Source organism: Cylas formicarius, unplaced genomic scaffold, assembly GCF_029955315.1.
Source record: "Cylas formicarius isolate icCylForm1 unplaced genomic scaffold, icCylForm1.1 PGA_scaffold_7__23_contigs__length_41026272, whole genome shotgun sequence".
Lineage (NCBI taxonomy): Eukaryota > Metazoa > Arthropoda > Insecta > Coleoptera > Brentidae > Cylas > Cylas formicarius.
In genome coordinates, this window is record NW_026844352.1 from 10,773,006 (window position 1) to 10,790,693 (window position 17,688).

The 17,688-nt window shown below is 31.2% G+C and overlaps 1 protein-coding gene across 3 annotated transcripts; it reads left to right on the forward strand.

Moving 5' to 3' along the window:
- Positions 1–1,821: 1,821 nt before the first annotated feature.
- Positions 1,822–17,688, forward strand: LOC132704674 (G-protein coupled receptor moody-like). Of its 3 annotated transcripts, none has more exons than XM_060674839.1 (6): positions 1,822–1,986; positions 9,316–9,456; positions 12,514–12,699; positions 13,665–13,849; positions 15,034–15,376; positions 16,685–17,688. In XM_060674839.1, the coding sequence occupies exons 1-6, from the start codon at positions 1,952–1,954 to the stop codon at positions 16,827–16,829; spliced, it is 1,035 nt and encodes a 344-aa protein (XP_060530822.1). In that variant the 5' UTR covers positions 1,822–1,951; the 3' UTR covers positions 16,830–17,688. The 3 variants fall into 3 exon arrangements, with proteins under 3 accessions (XP_060530822.1, XP_060530821.1, XP_060530823.1); XM_060674838.1 differs by lacking the exon at positions 1,822–1,986 and adding an exon at positions 4,411–4,731; XM_060674840.1 differs by lacking the exon at positions 1,822–1,986 and adding an exon at positions 4,411–4,731 and having other exon boundaries at positions 12,529–12,699.

Sequence of the window (17,688 nt, forward strand, 5' to 3'; positions counted from 1 at the left end):
GTCAGAGGAACGAAGAAGTTAGTTGACGGTGTTGTTGTTCTGTGGTGGTGTTGGAAATGTTACCGTACCTGGGCGGGGCGTAAGTAGATCACATTTCAAATATTCGCAAAAAAAAGTCATGTCATTTATGATCGCTCCCAAAAAGTTACATATCCTTAATTCCTACAACTTAACAAGAGATCACTGGCAGACCTGTTAATGCTGTGTAGAGAATAGAGGTTTGACTCATCCCATCTTTTATCAAAAATTAACCTACCAATACCATGGCAAAACGCAAGAGATGGAGACTTTTTTGCTATTAACCACTATCGAACTAACTTAGGGTTCAATTACTAAACTGTAGTATGAGTTTAATTGCCATAGTAAGTTCCTACATATTTGCTAGGTGATTGAGATATTTTACACATATTTAATATAATTACCACTTACACTTTGAGAATGAAAGCAACTTCATACCTGCATTTTTATATAAATTTTCAATTCATTTTCACACAAAATCTTAAAATTCGTTGCCTAATTTAATAATAATAAAAACAGGTGGTGGCCGGATAAAATTATGTTCGAAAATCTTTTTCAAATTTTCATGTTGTTGGTGTTGAAATTTAAATAATTTAAATCTTTAAATATTACAGTATTTAATATTCGAGATCGTACTACCACTCCCATTAATATATTTTTAAAAATTTTGTTTAAGTTGTTTACAGGGTGCTTCAAAAGTCAATGCAAAGATTTTAAGGGCAAACTTAATGCTCTTGTGACAATCAAGCGTGCAAAGTTTTGTCAAAATCAGCTAAAAGGTTTTTGATTAATTAGTAAAAAGTATTCTAATAAACATATTTCCCAAATCGTTGTATTATTTTTTTTTAGTTGCAGGTATTAACCAAACGATTTTTAGAATCATTATTATCAATTGTTCAATCAATTTGAAATTACCTAATTATTTTTTTGACATACGAAGGTCATTTAGAGTCTTTATGGTTAAAACTTCTTTTAACTTTTATTTGAAGATGACGCTTGGGGGAAAAGAGTTTTCGGCAGAAGCAGAATTGTTGAATCTTCCGTTCCGTATTTAATTTGGTACAAACATAATTGTCAAATTTTCGTATTCCTCAGTATTATGAAAATATGAATTAAATATGCTGTGGTACTATACTTTGATCATAATACTTAAAAAAATTTAAGAAAATAATTTATTACTTAACTCTGAAGCCATATTAGTAACACACAGTTTTCTGATATTTCGTACATTTTACTTGTTACTTTCTTTGAAATAAATTGCTTCACAAACTTTCGAAACCAACATATTCAAAGTTTTCAATAGTTTATAAAAACTGATATTGCGCCATTAATAATTTCCAAGCTGCTAAACAAAAGTCATTGAGATTGAATGTGACTTAAATTGATCATAACTGATTTTTGATGGTTTGTTAAAAAACACATGTTTAGAAAACTGGCTGCGCTACTGGATCCTACATGTCAAAAAAATGCAAAATTTTCAAAATCATTGTGACTCTAAAAATAGACGATGGTAATGGAATTTTTGTTTGTTCACCTTTCATTTTGTAAAAAAACAACAGCTAGCTTTATTAATAAGAGAAGTTGGTCTTAAAACCAATAAAAATGGGACACACTGTACCTGTTGTACGCCACTGTCGACATATTGAGTTGAGTTTTCTGAGAATTGAACAAACCGAAATCATTTACTGAGCACCTTAAGATAAGGGCAATAGGTAGGGCGGGACAGTAGAAATACAAATTTTACAGCATACATAAATAAACTATTCGAAGATCAAATCAGTCTGCCTGAGTCACCGAGGAAGACAGTCGATTGTGCCAGTGTTATTTCCATTCAGCGTCATGTGATTAAATAATTACTTTCGGGGTGTCGAAAAATAGTAATACCCATGTGTGGCGGTCCTCGCATTTGATAGAAAAGACACTTAACTCTGTAATGATGACGGACATGGGGAAAATGTCCAAAATAATGTAGGTTGGTTTATTAAGTTTTTTTTTTGAAAATTACTGTTGTAAATGGTAAAAAATGATTTATGTGTCATAAGTGTTTATTATATTTTCCCATTTGCCTTAGTAAACAAACAAAAAAATATAAAACTACAAGGTGCACTTTTTTTTTGTAGGAAATTTAAATTTTGCGGAAAATCGATTTTTATCACAAATAACACATTTTTTAAAAAGGAAACTGAATAAAATGTTAATGTTGTACTACTGATTAGAAGGGACCGCTTTTTTCATAAGATGCGCTATGTTAAAGTCGGTTGTGCTAGTTTGGGCTCTAGAATGTACTGAAAGTTTAAATGTGGTAAGAACATTTGACATTAAATCTAATCAATTTTCGAGAAAAATTCTGTAAATAAACAATTTAAAGGGTATTAAAAGGTCTCCTGAGTTCTATTATTTATATTATTGCTGACACATATACATAACGTTGTATATTATACCGGGTGTTCCTAAACATCATTCCAACATTGAAGGAGGCAATTAATTGGCTTATATTATGAACAGGTCTTATAAACTGTTTTGTTTCTAAAATTCGATAAATATCACTTTATTATAATGTCAAACATAAAATAAATTCTTTTTTTAACACCCTGTAATTTTCAGTGGTTTTATTTAAATTTGGTTAGGTGGAGGTTATTGTAAATAGTGTCTACACACAAAATAGCAGTCGTGCCATATAATATTCCACTTGAAATTTCAGATTTGCCATTTATTTAGAGTAAATCTGCCAAAACAAAAAAATTTCGAAAAGGTCGCTTAGTTATTTTCACAATAACGTTTTGATATAGCATCGTTATTATTTTTTCCGCATAGGTATTAGGTCGGTCGGTATTACGTAGACAATCACTTTCAAAAAGTTGTAAAATTGAAGCCATTTTGTGAATCGAATTATAGTACATATGAAAATGTGTTTCACATTTATCGGACATATATTGTTTTGTTTCGTTTGTTTTGTAAAATTTGCAATTTAACGCAATAGAAATATATATTTTTTAAATAAGCATGTATTAACAGCATAATTTGTAAATAAATAAAAATTTGCAGCTCAGGAACAAAATTAAATTTGTTATAGCAAAAATAATGACATATCCGTAGGTAATATGAAACGAACTAAATCTTATTTTCAATACCCACTTGTAAGAATAACTTATTATTAAATATGTTACATACTTTGTAATTTTTTAATCATTAAAAAAAAATTAGAATGTATTAATACCAATTTTTGGTAGCGAAGGTGGTTAGGAGGGTTAAAATTGATTAACAAATGTGTTAAGAAGGAACTTGAACGCCTTAATTTTTGATGATATACTGAGTTGTCTAAAAATCCAAACATAGAAAATGAACACAGATATTCGAGATGTAGATGCACAAGAAAAATAAGATTGGTAGCCATAGGCGAATCTTATCTACAGTTTTCGAATATCAAAGTCCACTATTATTCTTTCTAAAAGTTTGTAAAGGATATATTTTGGTATTATGAAGGACAAATTTCTAGAAACAAGTTACCAAAAATTTTATTTAAAGTTGTAAAAAACGCTATATGCTTTTTGATTAGTTTCAACAGTTGATATTACTGAATTGAGGCAAACATTTGACGAAAAGTAGAACGAGTTCTATTTGGTGTGTAAATTTCCCAAAATTTAGTGAATTTGTTTGATGAGTATTTGATACTAAAGTGGTGCGTTACACTCGTAAAATTTTGTCGTGAACCGACCACATGAATTAATTCATGAAGATATTGTCACTCTAAAAGTAGTTTAAGTGGTGTACTCTAACTTTGAGTTGAATATATAGATTTCGTAAAATCCAATGTTGTCAGCCCGCCATGTTATTCAGATTATAATAAAACATAACATCATGTATTGCATAATTACAAGATAGCACAGCACCCCTGACAACAACCCGCTGGGTTCTGCAATTTAATTGGGACTGAACCCAATAAGAAGCCCTGGCTTCTAATATACAGCGTTTTCAAAGAAACCCGTGATTGACGATATGGAATGCACGAGTAATTTCGATTTTGCTATTCATTCCATCAAATATGAGCTGAAAAATCACATCTGAAACTTTGCTTGTAGACAGTTTAGCTCTAAATCAATTTTGTTCCTTTGCAGAATAAACCACTCAGTTTTTTATTCAAGCGGTACTCAAAAATGTTTGCTAAGTGGCATTGCAAAGCACAACGTTGGTTTATCATTTGTTCTCGCGTGCGCAAACCAAAACGATCGAAAAATTGTTCGCCGGTAAATCACCGCGAACACTATCGTCCTCGTCGTTCCCCCCCTCCTGCGGGTACCACGACCATGCGGTCTGTACCAAACCGCGAGGATTTCCAGTTAAAGCGTGATTAATAAATAAATAACAAAATGACTCCATAGTTAACGTGACTAACACCTAGCACACAGCAAGAATTAATACGACGGCATACGTCAGTAGTTTACGCGGACAACTTTTTAACTCATTCATTTGTTGACGTTTAAATAATGTAGCGGGCCGGCGCTGCTCCCTCGCTCGCGGTCTTTTTATTAGTTTTAATTAATTTTAATTTTTAACCATCCTGTGGGCATAGGGACGCACCCCAGGCGCTTAGTTGTCTAATAGTGTGCCCGAAGTGCAGTGTGTGTGCGCGGGTGTTTTGTTTTTCTCTGTTGGGTTTTTCGCACAGACCATGGAAGATGCGGTGAAGCGATCGCATTTTTCGGAATTGGTCCGGTAAGTGCTTTTCTTTGCGCGGTTTATTGTATACGCATTTCGATTTTGTAGTCTACATGTGCGCCGCATGTGATTATTTAAGCGCCTCGTTGTTGCGTGCCAGTGGCGCGCGGAAAAGAAGCGATAATTTTTCGTATTTTTCTGTTTCACTATTCCTGCACTGGCTAAGCTGTGACTATAAAATATGAATCACTGATGAATAATTAATTTCTAGAAAATATCAACGCTAGCATTAGCCAATGAATGAGGTAAACATATCACCTATCCCAGACGTCTTTCTTGGATCTTGTTATTAAAAACTCTATAGCCTATAGTAACTTACCAAATGATTTAAAGGCAACGGGACAAATATGCTATACCGAAACTATGCCCTGAGAAAGAAAAGAAAAAACGATTCAGAGACCGTATACGTAGCCTATTTAAAACTACTGATTAATTAAACTACTTCTAAACTAATTAATTAAAAAACCTAACTAACAAAAACCAAACATCCTAACTCTAGATAAAACTTCGAATTTCATTGTTATATTATTATTATAATATGGATTATCCATGGATCTTAATGAATACGCTGACATGCTGACATCTATTCATTTAGGATTATCACAGGATCATTAGAGATTTAAATATAATATCTCAGTGATCTTCAGCTCATGGTTTGCTTCTTCATAGTAATAAGATTAAATTACTTCTTTTTCACCCTTATGCGAATAGTGTCTGTGATATCCAACCTTTAATACGGTCTTAGATAATGTTAGGTTAGTTCCTGTTAATAAATAAATACATTTTTAAAATGAGATTGTATATGTTCGAGGACAGTCAGTCTTACAGATGGAGATTATACTAAAATTATGTGAGCATAATCCTAATATTGTCGAACTTTAAACTAACCAAAATACTAGTTTATATTGTTGTTATATCCTCAGGATATAACAACAATAATGCGACTTTAGTAGAATAAAATTGAAAACTCTTAGATCCTTCATTTATAATGATATTAAATTGTCAAGCCCTTTAAGAATTATTTATAATTAATTATTAAATATGTCGATATATTGGATACTTACTTTTTCCTTATATTATAACAATTTCATTTTTTTAAATTGATGAATTATAATTTGTATCACTTTCAAAGCGTTGTTTGTTTTAAAATGGACCATGCACCTACGTAAAAACAATGTTGTTTTCCTAAATAAGCACGCATTAAAAACCTCTAAAAAAAAATAACTATTGGGCAATAAAATTAAAACAAATTTTAACCAAAATAAAATAATAATAAAATAAAACACGGCCACAAAATGAAATGCAACGGTGCCAGTTCAATTTGACATACTGATTAACCAGTATTTCAAAAATTAAATCCTAAAGTTTTGGCATTGCCTTGCCTTGCAATACTGATGGTTCAGATTAATCCAATTAATATCTGAATATAAATATATTTGTTACTTGTAATTCATTTATAGTAAAACCTACTCTATGCAGGTTGGTTAGTTTGTTTGGTTTTGGTTTGTTTAGACTGTGATTTTAATATTGACTACATATTATGCGGCTTGTCGAGTCTTTGGGTATTCTCATCAACATAGCTGCCGCTGTTAGTAACACTTAAGAATGAATATTTTTAAGGTTCCTGCATTATTTCTTAGTCCAAGCAAGCGTACTGCGCTTTTTTAATCGTTCTAGCAATCGTTAAAACAAATTGCGCAACACACTATTTTACAAAGGCTTCTGTGTCATATTCTTTATTGCCTATTGTTTTGTAGCGGCCAGCGCCACACTTCGTGCGTTTTTATGCCTGTTATAATTAAAAGAAAAACTACTAGTTTGCATTTTTATGTGTGTGTTTTTAATGGTTTAACCATTAACCATTTCGCTTACCAGTGGCGACCAAGTCATCAAAATAATGTAATGAAGGTTAAGCGAGGGCAATATCATGTAGATCTTCTTGCGTTGTAATATGGGCATCAATTCATAATTAAATACGAACATTTCAAACTTGTAACACATGATGGACAATCTCATATTTTCTGTGTATCTTTAGATCTTAGATCTTTAGATCTTAGATCTTTAGATCTTAGATCTTTAGATCTGTCGAGTTTGAGAAAAATAGCTTTGAAGAAGTTACCACTCGCACACTGTATACATGTTTTTGTTATTTCAGGTTGTAAAGCAACAAAAATCTGCCGTTATTGGTGTGTGGTTCTTCTATGCTAACTGTTAAATTCGTTTTAGCTGTAGTAATAGGCTGACCACACTGTTAGTTTAATCTTTTACATAAAATTTGAAAAAAAAATCCTGTTATGAAGTGGCCTTTATCTGTCACGTAGTGAAATTGTAAATTAACGAATGTCTGGAAATTCTGGCTCGAATTCTTCCAGCGACCGCACACCACTGTCCTCAATGATTCGTTGCACTTGCAAGAACGCACGAAACTTATTGTCCCATAAACAATTTATGTGATGATCGTTGCAATAGTTACGAGAAGTTAAATGCCCGTATAAATTGTTTAAGTGATTAATGACACCAAAAAGTTACTTGCTTCCAAAAATAGTCCCCATCCAAAGCGTTGTTCAGCATCTTCGCTATGGTATTCACAAAAAAAATAAATTTTCTCATATTATATTAAAATGTTGAAAAATATTCTTAGTAATATGTTCCGGTCAATATTGGTAATGACGGCAGACCAGTACCGATACCTTCTCGTCAGTTATCAGCCAAACATTTTCATATTTGTAATTTTATAAATTTTGCTAGATATTAATAATTATTTTTCGACAAACAAATCTTTACTAACAGTTTCTTTCTATAGAATTTAGTCCTTGTATATGTAAATTCTTTTATTTACATAGTAATTTCGAAAGATTACGGTTCGTCGAATTGTTTACCGTCTATGCCCTTAGGTTGAAAACTAGCAATTAAACAAGTTTAGTTGTTGACATTCCAAATAAGCCAGCCATTTTTTTAAAAAACTCATTAATTTAAATTGTATTAAAATTTTAATATATCTTATATATGTTTCTAATTTACATTATTGAATTCTCAAAGCAATAAAACCATGATTTTTTATGAATATCTTCACTTCAAACTTTTGTATGCATTGAAATTTTGACCTTGAAATACTTTCTAGGCGGCTTCTGCACTAAATAAGAACTAAAAGTTCAGATTTTCACGAAATTATATATTATGACATTGTCATGTCATAATATATAATTTCGTGAAAATCTGAACTTTTAGTTCTTATTTATTTTGATAAATGGATTTTCATCAAGTAAAAGCCACCTCAGTTCAAGGCTTTTGCACTATTTTTGCCGATGTTTCCATATTCGATAACGCTGCTGCTAGTTCAAAATTGGACAGTAGGTACTATTTGTTGGTACGCTTGATGATTAGCAATAAATCATGTACTTTGCTGCAATTTCATCCCCTTCCATTACAGTTTTCACTTTTAGTGATTACTGTTTTCACTGTTCTAATTTTCTTATTACTGAAAATAAAGTGATTTGCATTTGTAAACGATTCAAGATTGTCTTCATTCCCAAAACTGGTTCCAATAAGAGAACAACAAAATAAGTGAATTAATGGAAAGGACCTTTTATGTGTTCACAGAGACCATAGTTTGAAGATTGTTTTTTTCTGGAATACACTTTTTTGCAATCTTCTCTTTCTCTAATTTATAAACACCAAAAACACAATATTAAATATATAAATACAGGCAATTATTGGGTGTGGTATGTCCAAAAATGATAAAGTGTTCCGGTGAATGCAATTGCAGATATACCTACAGATAAACCCGATTGTATTTAGGCAGCTGCCTCCTAAATTAAGTTTTTTTAATTTAATCTCGCACTCTGCTAACAGCAATTTAAAATTTAACTTAATTACCTAATTATACCAATGACTCATTGATTGCGCTGGAATGTTTCCCTCATAATATTGCTCTAGATATGTTGTTTCCTTAGTTTTTCGTGATTTTAAAATGTTATGTATAATAAAATGGATGGTCGAAACTTTCAAAATTTAAAAGTAAATAACGCGATCGCGTAATGGTTGGTTACGAATATGTTTTTAAGCAACCGAAATGTGATATTCTTGAACAGCATCCCATCACACATTAATTTAAGCAATATCGTCTGCATACCAAATGTTGCCACTTCAGTAGGAGAAATGAACTGACATTCAGATAGCGAATTTTAGAGAATTATTTGCTAACGGTCGTGTCTTTTTCTTAACATTACCTCTTGTCCCAAAACATAAATTGGTAATAATAAATCAATTAGGTTACAAAACTTGATTGTCATTTTTAAAATGAAATACAATTACGCAGTTTTCAACGAGAATGTTTAGTTTAGTAGTGAAATGTAGGGATAAGTGTTTACTGTGAAGGGATCTGCATTATTTTAATTTATATTATATGAAAAACGGCCAATCGATGTTATAAATTATACCATTTCTAGCCCAATGTCGTGTATTTTGCAATTGACAGGAATACCTACAAACCACATCATGCCGATGAACCTTGTTTAATGCCACTTTGTCGCGTTGCGTTGTTTTAAAAGTTTTGTTGTTTACATAGCTTCTATTTTTCAGGTACTCCCGTCCAATGATGACAGCCGCTGGGACGTTCACAATTATCATAATGCTTGTCGGCGTAATGGGGAATTTACTTACAATCGTTGCCCTACTCAGACATTCCAAAATAAGGACAGTGGCAGCGGCGTTCATTGCCAGGTAGTTTCAGCTATTTGATAATATTGAAACTGTCTTTTTAAAAGATAGTTCTTCTAGAAACCAGCTATTTTTTAAATAAAAAAAAACTGTATCAAAGTTCTATAATGACCACGCCATTTTACAGGTGAACTGGTCACTAGTTCCGTCTTGTTTAACTTAGCTTCGCTTTGGTTGTTTCTTGATCGTCTTGACTACTTCTTAATAGTAATTAAATAGTAATTGTTGAAACTTTGAAAAAGGAACCTGCAGAATTTCATATGGTTTGCTGCGTGCAATACCTTTTTTACGTGGCGCTTGTGGCGATAAGTCAGCCAGTTAATTTGTTTTGATTAAAAATCGGCAAAATACTTGGAAAAATAAATTTGTTATTATAATTAAACCAAAATTTAACATTTGAATGTATTTACACCTTTGTTTGCCATGAGAAACAATAAGTTGTTTTGATTGTGCACTGGAATATACAAACAAGTTGAGATAACATTACTTATAGTTGTTCAATAAATGTAAATAAAAATATGGAATATATGAAACTTTTAAAAAATTTAAAACAGACTCTATTTTCCAGTTCGACAGATAAATCGATAATTTCTAAAATTCTTAATTGATAGATAGAAAAATTTTAGGAGCATATATATCAACGAAAGATAATATCAAAAATGTCAAAGTTTATAAGTTATTAATTTCAACGACATCCGAATGACCATGGTTATAGTACGAAAATGATGTTTTGAACAATTAATAATTTTTTTGATAAGCACTCAAAAATATTTTTTTTTTATCTTTTTACTTTTTTCGTATCTAGTTTAGTTCAGTTATACACAAAATAAACACGTTTTGGCAAAAAATTATTTTCAACGACATCCGAATGACCATAGTTATGGTACGAAAATGATGTTTTGAGTAATTAATAATTTTTTTGATAAGCAATCAAAAATAAAAAAATTTATGTCCTTTTATTTTTTTCGTATCTAGTTTAGTTCAGTTATACACAAAATAAATACGCTTTGGCAAAAAATAGCTGGACCAAATTTTGCCAAAATCGTCTAAAACGTTTTGGTGTAATTAAAAAAAAAATTTTTTTCTTTAAAGTTTGACATCCTGTATTTCGAGAAAGAAGCGGTTTGATTTTTAAATAGGCCGTATTGAAATGATCTCTTTTCTACTAAAACAAAATAAAAATAATAATAATAATAATAAAACAACAATAAGATATAATTGTATATACAACAACACTCAAAATACCAAATTCATTGATTCAGTATTGAATTTTTTTCCACTTTAATATATTCCCGTAATTTCCAGCTTCGAGGGTAATATCCAATCGAACCATACTTTGGGCAAGGCTTATTTATAACAATGTAACCGTTTCTCGTACGCAATTGCGGTGCTCATTTCCTGTTAAAATCGCGTTAACGTTATTTGTCGGTTTCCGTTTCATTGACATTTTTTCCCTCGTCAGGAATCGGAATTCCTGCATTATTTCCACGCAAAATTATCATGCAAACGAAAGCCAGCCGATAAGGATTTTGTTGAGAAAGTATTTTCTCAAATCGACTTGCTTAACACGTTCGTGACTAATAGTTGTCGATCGCGATGTAGTGACGCATCTCCAATACCTGGTGGAAAAATGATTACGTTATATCTTGTTGAGGTAGATATATTTCAAGGCAATTTTGACAACCAATAAGGATTATCATGCGGGTTATAGGGAAAAAAGGCATTACATTTTACTAAGAATAGCTGACGATAAAGTCATTTGCGACAAAAAAGAAATATTACCAGCCCTACCTGCTAAAATAAAGTGCGGGGAAAGTTTTTATTTAATTGAGAACAACATTGTATTTTTCTATAGCGAAATGTGCTTTAATATCTTTAAAAGTGCGTTACTTACTTTATATCTTACATTTTAAATAATATTCATTTGACAGTCAACGCCAGGAATTACAATTTAACAATCATTGCGTATTTATACAAAAAAAAGTAAAGAGGATTAAAAGTTGGTTTTTGTAATATTCGTTTTGATTAATTAGTTAACAAAAGCGCCTTACTTTATTTTTTCTTTATAAATTTAGATAATTATTTCGATAATCTATTTAATTGGAAAAATAGTGAATTTTTGTTTTCATTTGTTTAAACTTAGCCATTAAAGAACGATATTCATTGATCATTCGAAAATTAAATTAAAATGTTTACTTAAAAATACAACTAATTAATTAGTCTTCGAATTATTGTTAAGTTTGCAAGACTTTGTAAAATCCACTATACAAAATTATTACTCAGGTGCTTTTCTGAACTCCTATTAATATATTTGATTTTCTTAAGAGACGTTTTTGATATTATAAACATGGCGCATTTCTTGAATTATTTTCTATTTTGGATCAATAAATTGGTAACGTGAAAGTAAAATTGGAAAACCATTATACAAAAATACATATTTTTAAGTTGAACTGCTTTTACGGAACACATATACTTGAAAGTATTTTTAATATATAAGTGTTTAGATTCTATGCCCGTTAAAATTGTTCGAAATAATTGAGATATTGTACTTTGACATTCTATTTTGCTATTGTCTATATATAGTATTCGTTTATCTCAGAATTCTTCAAGGGGCGCGGGTTCTACGTTCTACGTTTCTACGTTTATAATCTCTCGCGGGTGCTCTTCTCCACACCGCGAGAGATCCTCTTTCCGCAACGCCTCTAAAGTGTTTGACAAATCCATAGTAGCTCCAAATGTGTTTAATTAAAAACAAATAACTAAGCATATAAGGTCTGCATTAAATAGTTCTACAATATAGCTATTTAGTTAAATTTTGTTTTCGTGCAATCGTTTGAGCCTTTCAATTTTAATGTAACTTTTGCTGATTTCTCATTTTGTTAATGATTTATTGATATAGTTATATGTACTTCCATCAATAATTTCTGAATCTATAAAAATAAAGGCATATCATATTTCAGCCGTTTTCATATTCAATAAAATGTAGATACTGTCCCACCAATTACATATCCGTTATGCAGATTCATTTATACTATCATACACATGTTTATTCTTATCCAGATATTTTTTCTCCAGTCTCTGCATATCCGATTTGCTGTTCTGCTTCCTCGTGCTGCCGTTTTCAGCGAGTCAATTTTTCCACGGCACGTGGATACACGGCGAAACCCTTTGCAAGATGATTCCCACCTTACGCTACGGTAGCATCGGAGTCTCGTTGTTAAGCGTGGCCGCCATTTCAATTAACAGGTAAGCGGATGAAAAATTACAGTGGAAATATTGCCACAGGTTAAGTTTAAAAAAAATGTTTTTCAGATTTTTTATATCGTTACGAATATCTAAGATATGTTTCAAACATTAAAAAAAAATCTTTCGATCTCAAAAAATTTAAAAAAATAATTAAAAAAATCTATTTGAGAAATTGGAAAACATATCAAAAATGGAACGAAATTGTTTCTTACTTTTAATGCATAGACTTCAGTCGCGTAAATGAAATTCGATAAAATATGTCAAAATAAGAAATTTTACCATAAAAGCCATTCCTGATCCTCAAGCGTAACAAAAAAAACTGCTTCCTGTCTAATTTTTAATATTTCCTCAGAAATATAGCTGCTGCAAAATTCAGTATCAAATTTACCATGCAATACAAAAAGAAAAATTAAAAAATACGTTCGGTGTGATAGTGGGGAAATGTAGGTAGAGTAAGATATAAGCTGGAAAAATAGTGATAGCAGTGAACTAATGGGAGATAGAAAAGCAGATTCAGTTTAGAACCATGTTTTGTACAGATAATGTTAAAATATCTTGGTTTTGTAATGTAATGGAAAAGAGGATAAAGTTATTTCGAGTCTTTTGAAGTATTACTAAACTTGTTTTATTGCTAGTTTATAGCATAGAAACAGTCAGTAATGATTGGCTCGTCGAAAAAGAATAACTAATATTACGCATATAAGTGTGCTTGTTCTTGTGTGAAAATTTCGATATCAGCGCTGACGTCATGACCAATGTTTTTTAAAAGTTGTTTTATTTTATGAAAATGTGATGAAATTTTTTGTTGTGTCATCTGGTTTTCACCATAACGGTGATAGCAGATAAATCGTACATTCTAAAATCTAAAATCTGCCTTCCAACTCCTACCGCATTACTGGTCAAATATTTTCCTTCAAGAAAATTATTTCGTCATCAGTAACTGAATGCTTTGCGTATTATTTCAGGTATATCCTTATAGCCTGGCCTCACCTGTATCAGAAAATTTACACCAAAACCAAGGTGGCGATTTATATCGCCCTTATTTGGGTGTTCGTTTATGGGCTGATGATACCCACGCTGCTAGGAAAATGGGGCGAGTTCGGTATGGACGAAAAGCTCGGGACATGCTCGATAAACCCCGATAAAAATGGTAAGAACTATCCGCGGGCATGCTATTTGGTTTTTGAAATACTCAGATTATAGTTTTTTTACAGATAAGGAAATACGCTCTGCTTTACTGATATACATGGTTGCACCTAGCGTCCTTTATAAATCAAGTTTTAAGTAAGAGGTCACTTTTTAACTTTTACTGCTGTTCAAATTGGTGCAACTATGACAATTTCTCAATTTTCTTCAAAATAATTAATACTCAAACTTAGTAACGATTGTACAGGTCAATCCAGTAAGATGTATTAGGAAAGCGGATGGTAATAGAAATATAAAAAAAGACCATAAGGAAAGGCTGGAAATTATTTTCGAGTTTCCTAAATGATCATGATATCTAAATTCCGGTTTCCACCAAATTTGCTAAAATTAACCATTAGAGTACGTACAGTTTTAAAACTCAGGCAAAATCCAAGCTTTTTTGATTAATGCTCTTTGCTCTATCTCGGCAAGGAAAGTTGTGGAACATTCGAACATTTTCGGGAAGAACTGTCGATGTCCAAGGCTCTCACTGGTGCTATGAGTGAGGCGATTGCGATTAGAAAAAAAAATCCGAATAAAAATAAAGGAAACTAACTGATTTGTTACATTACTATAGCCAAAAAAGAGTGTAACAATTCAGTGATAACCGCATCTTAATATTTGTATCCCAACGTAAAATATGATTAAGGGAAAAAAACTAAATATAGTTGAATTTTGTGAAGTATTAAGTTTTTCCCGTGTTCAATTGATCGCGTTTGATTATGATCGCTTATTTTCTCAAATTAGCTTTAGTCAACAAATCAAGACTAATTAATTCATTTCTATAAAAGAGGATGTTGTATTTATTTTTCAAAAGGTTCTCACCAGTTCACTAAATCAAAAAAAAAATTGATTATTGACAGAGATAGTCATTAATCTTTATATTTAATGAAAAATTAAGTGGCAATAATAAATATTTAAACACGGTTAAGCAGTTCAAAACGAATAAATGTTAGCTTAGTATTTTAAACAAAGTAATAAATATAAATATCATCATTTTGTATCTATTTTTTTTTTGTAAAGTGGAAATGTTTCTCAATTTTCTCTTGAGTATCCTCAGTTAAGAGGTGTGTTTTCATTTGGAATTAGCCTGTATAGTCGGTGTTTCAACTGTTGGTTTCTGCCACGTATTTTATAATTTTTTCGCAGGAAATTCACCCAAAGTAGCCCTATTCGTGACCGGTTTCGCACTGCCGTCCGTCGTTATAGTGATATGTTACTCCAGCATATACTGGGTCGTAAGAAACTCTCACAAGCGGTTAGCGCAGCACACCACGAACGGGGGAAAATTCAAAAGAAGCGAAATGAAAATCACCAAGATGGTGCTCGTGATATTCAAGTGCTTCGTATTCTGTTACCTCCCGATTACCATAGTGAAAGTGTATGACAGCGAAGTGAAACACCCGCCTCTACACGTTTTGGGATATTTGGCGATATATTTGTCCAGTTGTGTTAATCCAGTGGTGTACGTGACGATGAACAAACAATACAGGTAAAAATATTTTTTTAAAGAGACCCTTTATTATCGATGTAGCATTTAGCGGTTTTTAGTTTAATTTACTAGACGGGGTGGAAGCTTTTGTGTGTTCGTCCATTAATAATTTGCAGGTTTTATATAGATTTTAGTGGAAAACAAAAAATGAAATGAATTTTTCTTAATACGTTCAATAGCAAAATTCAGAAATTAGTCGAGCAGATAACAGGGGCACGAAAAAGCACAATGACAATGCCAATTAACCTAAATGTTTAGTTTTGGTTGTCCCATGTACCGGGTGGACCGTTTATTAGTTTATATCAAAAGTGATCTTTTAGAGATCCAAATATATATATCGACGTCTCCGTCTCATAGCCTTATGCCAAAATTGGGAATATCCCATTTTTATAATTTTATGGTATTGATTATTCAAAAAGGGTTACTTTATATAAAGTTGTAGATTTGGAAATAGTAGCAAGTGGAAATTTGTTCAGTTTTCAAGAATGGAACCAATTTTGTTAAAAATGCATTAATATTGGCCGAAAATCACTCAGATGGACAAAAAACTATAATAAAAAATGAAAATAAGTCAAATTTAAAAATTTTGGGATTGTTACGGTATAAAAATTTCATTTTTTTAATTTTTTTTTGTTGTTGGAAATAATATGCCGTCTTTTTGATTTGTTTTTTTTTATTATTAGTATTTTTTTTAAAAAGCGTTGTATTGACATGAATTTATTTGTATTACAATAACAACGATAATAGGTATCATAAGACTATTAAAAATTGATTTCGAAACTCGCACCAACCCTCAATATTGACGTTTCTGTAGTTGCTCGATTGTTTTATTTTAGGCTACATTTCGCTGTCATAGCATTTTTGCTATGGAAAAACTTTTTATTATAATATTTCAAAATATTAAACCTTATCAAATATTCAACCTTATACAAAGATCTCTTTTTACTTTTAACAACTTTGTTCAACATTTGTTTAATAAACGATTTTTGACATTACGTAAGAATATTCAAAGTATTTACTAATTACTATTTTTAGTTCCTATAATATTATTTGCAACAGGTTGCAGATTCAAATATTTTCGTCAAGCCAATTGTCAAAATTTGAATATTTTATTTAGCGTTTTTATCTAGCTGAAGAGAACAATAAAATAAGTTGGTTGGTTTACGAAATCATCAAGCAAATTTGCATATTATGTTCAAATTTTTTGAAATAGTTTGGTAGAATGTTTACGGGCGAACTATAATTTTTATCAGAAAAGATAATTTTTACATCAAATTAACCCGAAAACGATAATTGTGTTGGTTTCAGGACCGCTTACCTCGAAACGTTAAGGTGTCATTACAATAGCAGTCTGGATTCTCAGCAGACTCCGGGAAACACACCAACAAAGACCCACGGTATGTCAGTGGCGTATCAAAAGAACAATGTGGTTAAGCATCCGTCGGATGTGTAGTAAATGTGATTCTTGGCGTAGCTAAAATTATTTCAATGTTAGCCAAAGAAATGTGATTTTATCTATTTTACTTAATAGGTACAATTTAAGCGCATCGAGTGTAATTTTCTTTGGTTTTTCTGCTAAGCGGATAAATTGAAAACTGTTATTACGTATAGTGTAAAGCAAAACTCAGCAACATTTGTAAGTGTTTTTCTGGGATTCGTGTTAACCACTTTACGAGATACGACCAAAATGCTGCGTGATTACGGTTAGAAGAAAACCTCCTATGTATGGCGAACAATATTTTTAATAGTGCTTTTATTAAGAAAATGTTACCGCACAAATATTTATAAATATATATTTATTTTTGGGTTTTTCGTAAATTATGTATTGAATTTATAGTATTTTTCTTATATCAGTTGGTTATTGCCTACAAAGTATTTCGACAACAATTATTGACTATTGATTGTTATATGTCTCTTTTTGTTATTTTTTAATCTGTTGATTATATTTTTCACTGCCATCCTAGTTTGTAATTACTATGAAATAATGTGATATTTCCGAATGCTCAAAATGATTGTTGATTCATTCGTTCATTCATCCACATCCGTGGAACGTTAAATTAATGATCAAATAGGTCATTTGGCGACGCATTCCCAACATAAGTTTATTTTAGTTTTAGTTTATGTATTTATAGCCTCTAGTTAATAGGCATCATATGAAGTTACCACTATATTTCATTCTCGATGTAAATAAGAAATGTCTTTCGAGTTGTGTAGTACAAAATATAATTATAATTAAACCTTATATTAAGGTGTTTTGTATATATTGTTTATATTTATTAATTTAATATATTTGCGAACCCATTTAATAAAAT